Here is a 6,456-nt window from a genome sequence, read left to right as displayed (position 1 = left end):
TCAACGTCTAGTTTTTATTTACATTTGGTTGAGTTGTCAACTAACATGAATTCAACGTGATTTAGGTTCAAGGTTGGGTGAAAAAATACAAAATTCTCTGAAGTTGATGACTTTTTGCAAATCCAATCAGTTTTCCACATTGATTCAACGTTTAAATTATGTGGATTCGACGTTGATTCAACCAGTTTTTGCCTAGTGGGTCTGGATTAGGTTAATAGCCTATTATATTTTGCTCATCGTTGGTCAAGTATAACCTACCTGAAATATTGGCAAAGGCCTTCGATTCATTTTATTGAAGTGCTTTGGAATATATATATATAGCCTATTTATATATATTTTTTAAAATTAGCCTATACATTTGGTTTAATTAGGCCTATCAAGAGTGAATTGCAATATGCTGTAGCTCTATTGTGGCTATTGGGGAGAAATGTGAGGTGAGGAGCGACTGAGGAAGAGTTGCGAAGCAATGATGTCATAGTTTCAAGTATGTGCCATGGGAGAGCATATGGTTCGTACCCGCTGCCGAGCGGTAGGGTTGCTTTGTTATGAACAGGCGGCGCTGTAGCTGGCGGAAGAGGAGGTCGCCCAGCCCAGTATCTCTTCGCCTGGAACACAGAAGCCGAGGGGGAGACAAGAAAACGGGAGGAGAAAAGACGGTGTTGGCTGGAGGAGAAAGAAAAAGCTACGATAATGGCCGCTAAATCTGATGGGGTATTGAAAATTAGAAAGAGCGATGTAGCGTTCACGCCTTTGCAGAATTCGGACCACTCAGGCTCAGTACAAGGACTCGTTCCAGGATCGCAGCCGGATTCGGGAACCGGGGATGGGGAATTCGTGAATGGGGAATCGCGGTGCTGTGGTTCTAATTCGACATGTCTTCGCCTTGGCAGAGAGCAGCAAACAAAATACACGATATGGGACTGTCTATGGATTCTCGCTGCAGTGGTTGTGTATTTCGCCGATGTAGGCACCGACATTTGGCTTTCTGTCGACTATTACCTCCGTCGCGACTACTGGTGGTTCGGGCTCACGCTATTTTTTGTTGTGCTAGGGTCGTTCTCCGTCCAAGTCTTTAGTTTTCGGTGGTTCGTCCACGATTTCAGCACCGACGAGGGCTCCAATGCCGCCGGTGCGGCAAACTGCTCATCCCACATGGACGGGAAGCTGCTGAGCGGTTCGGCTTCTCATGGAGATGTGGGCGCCCAACCGTCCACACCTCAAAGACAGGCGTCCACCGCGAGCAAGAGCAACACCACAACCAACAGCAACAGCAGCACGGCAACCCCGACTAATAAGAAACGGTCGGCGTCCTGTTCAGTATTCATATGGTCTGCGCAATCCGTCACGCACATCTTGCAGCTTGGACAGATATGGAGGTAAGTGTTAAATATGCTCTTTGGAATGAAGAGAGTTGCAGCCCATTAGCCTACGTGTGTTAACTTCTGACTGCACGTACCTCATAGCCTACACTTAGCTCCCATCATGCCCAAGAGGGTCTACTGTTATTAATTATTAGGCACCAACTGCTATAGAACGTACACCATTTCAGGTTTTACGCTCACTGCAAAGCATTTTGAGTAGCATACCCTGAGTAGTTTCTTGGTGGGTTATAGGTGTTACATCTTAAATAAGCAATCATACGGATAGAAAATAATCTGTCGCAAAACAAAATGGTATCATGTTTCATGATGTGATATCCTTGTGAATGTGTTTGGTCCAATGGCGAGCTCGACGTTGTGCATGTTCAATTGAATTCCTCACACCATACAGTATAGGGCTAGATGTATGTAGCCCAGTTTAGCATACAAATGGGAAACTCTTTATAACTAGGCCTATTATTTACAAACAAGTACATTATGTGTGAGGAAAGAAACAGTAATAAACCACATTGTTCTCCCTAAATTAAGAATATATCAAATATGTATCGGAGACATTTGGGTTCTGAACATTGTGTGTGTGTGTGTGTGTGCGTGTGTGTGTGTGTGGTCGGTCCAGGGCGTCAATACACAGTCTTTTTTGCAAAAAGCATGTCATGTCAGAAGAAATGGATTGTAAATTCACCCACATCAAGTTCAAAATCTATTGATAGAAACATATACTGAGGCATGATCGAATAAAATCACATTGCAAATCCATTATTAATGACATTGAGCTTTTAACTTCAAGAATTTCTTGAATTAAATACAGGGGGCGTAACAAGCTATTAATGGATATTGCTTCCATTCTCAATTCAATTTCTCTCTGGTGCCATCCTATTTTTGTATCCATTCTGTTCCAGTCACACACATGTTATCTGCCACTGGGCTAATTTAATGTGGGTGTGTTCGCACATGCATTATTATTTGCATGTGATACTATGTTTTATTGATTTCCTGTTTATCTCCTGGCCATGCATGATAAGGGCATCACATCATCTACGATAATGTACATTCATGACTCCTTATGTAACTCCTTGACACTGCCACACTTCAGCACTTGAGCATTTAGGGAAAGAGGAAATTCAGTAGTACAACTGAATGCCTTCAACTGAAATGTGTCTTCCGCATTTAACCCAACCCCTCTGAATCAGAGAGGTGCGGGAGGGCTGCCTTAATTGACATCCACGGCGCCCGGGGAACAGTGGGTTAACTCCCTTGCTCAGGGGCAGAACGACATGTTTGTTCTACCTTGTCAGCTCAGGGATTTGATCCAGCAACCTTTCGGTTACTGGCCCAACGCTCTAACCGCTAGGCAACCTGCCGCCCCATTTAGTTTCATCATTGTTATGTCACATTGTCTGGTGCATTGAGAATACTGTAGATCTGACTCCACCAGGGTGTGTATCCTCAGAGAGTAGACAGGGTATTGTTGAGACACGGCAGTGAGCACAGTAGTCTGGGGAAATCAGGCAAAGTTGAGGGTGGCATCCCAAATGGCACCCTATTCTTTATGTAGTGCACTACTTTGGACCAGAAGCCCTGGTCAAAGTAGTGCCGTATATAGGTAATAGGGTGCCATTTGAGACACAGACAAGGTTTTATAAATGGCTGAGTGTTAATGAAGTTCATCAGACCCCATGTGAGCCATGTTGGTTCCTGACAACGGTTATGACATGACATCATCACCATGTATATTATTAGCACGATGACTCTGTAATTGTTTGTCCAAAACAGGTTTCCATCAGATATTTCTCCAAACACTCACATTGGAAATGGTTTATGGTTTGAATAATTCAGTTATTTCTGAATTATGAGTAACCTTTTTTTAAATGCATTTTCTGTATTAGTTTCCTCTTATTTCACACACACAATGTAAAGTTGTCAGTAAAGTTTTGCCCTTTCAATTGCAGCTGTGGGGTTAATAATATGTCTGTCAAACCTCCCCCTAAGTGTTTGTATTTATTATGGATCCCCATTAACTGCTGACAAGGCAGCAGCTACTCTTCCTGGGGTCCAGCAAAATGAAGGCAGTTTTATACAATTTTAAAAACATTACGATACATTCACAGATTTCACAACACACTGTGTGCCCTCAGGCCCCTACTTCACCACTAGCACATATCAACAGTACTAAGTGTGTGTGTGTGTGTGTGTGTGTGTGTGTGTGTGTGTGTGTGTGTGTGTGTGTGTGTGTGTGTGTGTGTGTATAGTGCATATGTTATCGTGTGTGTGTGCAGGTGTCTGTGCCTATGCTTGTGTTGCTTCACAGTCGCTGCTGTTCCATGAGGTGTTTTTTATCTATTTTTTAAATATTATTTTACTGCTTGCATCAGTTACTTGATGTGGAATAGAGTTCCATGTAGTCATGGCTCTATATAGTACTGTGCGCCTCCCATAGTCTGTTCTGGACTTGGGGACTGTGAAGAGACCTGTTGTAGCATGTTTTGTGGGGTATGCATGGGTGTCTGAGCTGTGTGACAGTAGTTTAGACAGACAGCTCGGTGCATTCAACATGTCAATATTGCTCATAAAACAAGTAGCGATGAAGTCAATCTCTCCTCCACTTTGAGCCAGGAAAGATTGACATGCATATCATTAACATTAGCTCTTTGTGTACATCCAAGCGCCAGCTATGCTGTCCGTTTTTGTGGCACCTGACCACACGACTGAAAAGTAGTCAAGGTGCGACAAAACTAGTGCCTGTAGGACCTGCCTTGTTGATAGTGTTGTTTAGAAGGCAGAACAGCCTTATTATGGACAGACGTCTCCCCATTTTAGCTACTACTGTATCAATATGTTTTGACCATGATAGTTTACAATCTAGGGTTATTCTAAGCAGTTGAGTCAATTCCACATTATTTATTACAAGATTTAGTTGAGGTTTAGTGAATGGTTTGTCCCAAATACAATTCTTTTAGTTTTTAGAAATATTTAGGGCTAACTTATTCCTTGCCACCCACTCTGAAACTAACTGCAGCTCTTTGTTAAGTGTTGCAGTCATTTCAGTCGCTGTAGTAGCTGACGTGTATAGTGTTGAGTCATCCGCATACATAGACACTCTGGCTTTACTCAAAGTCAGTGGCATGTTGTTAGTAAAAAAATAAAAAATAAAGCAAGGGGCCAAAAACAGCTGTCCTGGGGAATTCCTGGTTCAACCTGGATTATGTTTGAGAGGCTTCCATTAAAGAACACCCTCTGTGTTCTGTTAGACAAGTAACTATTCATCCACATTATAGTAGGGGGTGTAAAGCCATAACACATGCGTTTTTCCAGCAGCAGACTATGACCGATAATGTAAAAAGCTACACTGAAGTCTAACACGACAGCCCCCACAATCATTATCATAAATTTATCATCAGTAGTCCAGATGTTTGTTGTATACGTCACATCTTTGGATTGACACTTACAGTACCAGTCAAAAGTTTGGATACACCTACTCATTCAAGGGTTTTTCTTTATTTTGACTATTTTCTACACTGTAAAATAATAGTGAAGACATTAATACCATGAAATATCATATGGAATCATGTAGTAACCAAAATGTTTTTACACAAATCAAAATGTATTTTATATTTGAGATTCTTCAAAGTAGCCACCATTTGCCTTGACAGCTTTGCATTCTTGGCATTTTCTCAACCAGCTTCACCTGGAATGCTTTTCCAACAGGAGTTTACGAACATGCTGTGCACTTGTTGGCTGCTTTTCCTTCACTTTGCGGTCCAACTAATCTCAAACCATCTCAATTGGGTTGAGGTCGGTGATTGTGGAGACCAGGTCACCTGATGCAGCACTCCATCACTCTCCTTCTTGGTCAAATAGCTCTTACACTGCCTGGAGGTGTGTTGGGTTATTGTCCTGTTGAAAAAAAAATGATAGTCCCACTAAGCGCAAACCAGATGGGATGGCGTATCACTGCAGAATGCTGTGGTAGCCATGCTGGTAAATAAATCACTGGCAGTGTCACCAGCAAAGCAACCCCACACCATCACACCTCCTCCTCCATGGTTTACGGTGGGAACTACACAGCCGTTCTACTCTGTCTCACAAAGACAGGGCGGTTGGAACCAAAAATCTCAAATTCAGACTCATCAGACCACAGGACAGATTTCCACCGGTCTAATGTCCATTGTTCGTGTTTCGTGGCCCAAGCAAGTCTCTTCTTATTATTGTTGTCTTTTAGTAGTGGTTTCTTTGCAGCAATTTGACCATGAAGGCCTGATTCACGCAGTCTCCTCTGAACAGTTGATGTTGAGATGTGTCTGTTACTTGAACTCTGAAGCATTTATTTGGGCTGCAATTTCTGAGGTGCAGTTAACTCGAATGAACTTATCCTCTGCAGGTAACTCTGGGTCTTCCTTTCCTGTGGTGGTCCTCATGAGAGCCAGTTTGATCATAGCGCTTGATGGTTTTTGCAACTGCACTTGAAGAAACTTTCAAAGTTCTTTGAACTTGGTATTTGGATTTGGTCTTTTACCAAATAGGGCTATCTTCTGTATACCAACCCTACCTTGTAACAACACAATGATTGGCTCAAATGCATTAAGAAGGAAAAAATTCCACAAATTAGTTTTTAGCAAAGCACACCTGTTAATTGAAATGCATTCCAGGTGACTACCTCACGAAGCTGGTTGAAGGAATGCAAAGAGTGTGCAAAGCTGTCATCAAGGCAAAGGGTGGCTACTTCAAAGAATCTCAAATATAAAATATATTTTGATTTGTTTAACACTTTTTTGGTTACACATAATTCCATATGTGTTATTTCATAGTTTTGATATCTTCACTATTATTCTACTATGTAGAAAATAGTAAAAATAAAGAAACCCAGGAATGAATGTGTGTACTGTATTTAACAATGGAATACACCTGATTGCATTTCAAATGAGCAGCCAGGCAGCCTCAGTGTATACAGTATATACAGTGCATTCGGGAAGTATTTAGACCCCTTGACCTTTTCCACATTTTGTTACTTTATGGTCTTGTTCTAAAATTGATTACATATTTTTTTCCTCATCAATCCACACACTATAATGACAAAGTG

At 41.8% G+C, this 6,456-nt stretch overlaps 1 protein-coding gene across 1 annotated transcript in view; it reads left to right on the top strand.

Moving 5' to 3' along the window:
* Positions 1-546: 546 nt before the first annotated feature.
* Positions 547-6,456, top strand: part of LOC115114437 (XK-related protein 4-like) — a 73,820-nt gene continuing 67,910 nt past the window's right edge. The window contains exon 1 of the mRNA XM_029642669.2: positions 547-1,376. Within this exon, the coding sequence (XP_029498529.1) occupies positions 691-1,376 (686 nt within the window). The 5' untranslated portion in view covers positions 547-690. The remainder of the gene's footprint in view (positions 1,377-6,456) is intronic.

The sequence above is a fragment of the Oncorhynchus nerka genome, linkage group LG9b, assembly GCF_034236695.1.
Source record: "Oncorhynchus nerka isolate Pitt River linkage group LG9b, Oner_Uvic_2.0, whole genome shotgun sequence".
Lineage (NCBI taxonomy): Eukaryota > Metazoa > Chordata > Actinopteri > Salmoniformes > Salmonidae > Oncorhynchus > Oncorhynchus nerka.
This window is presented reverse-complemented; position numbering and strand designations above follow the sequence as displayed.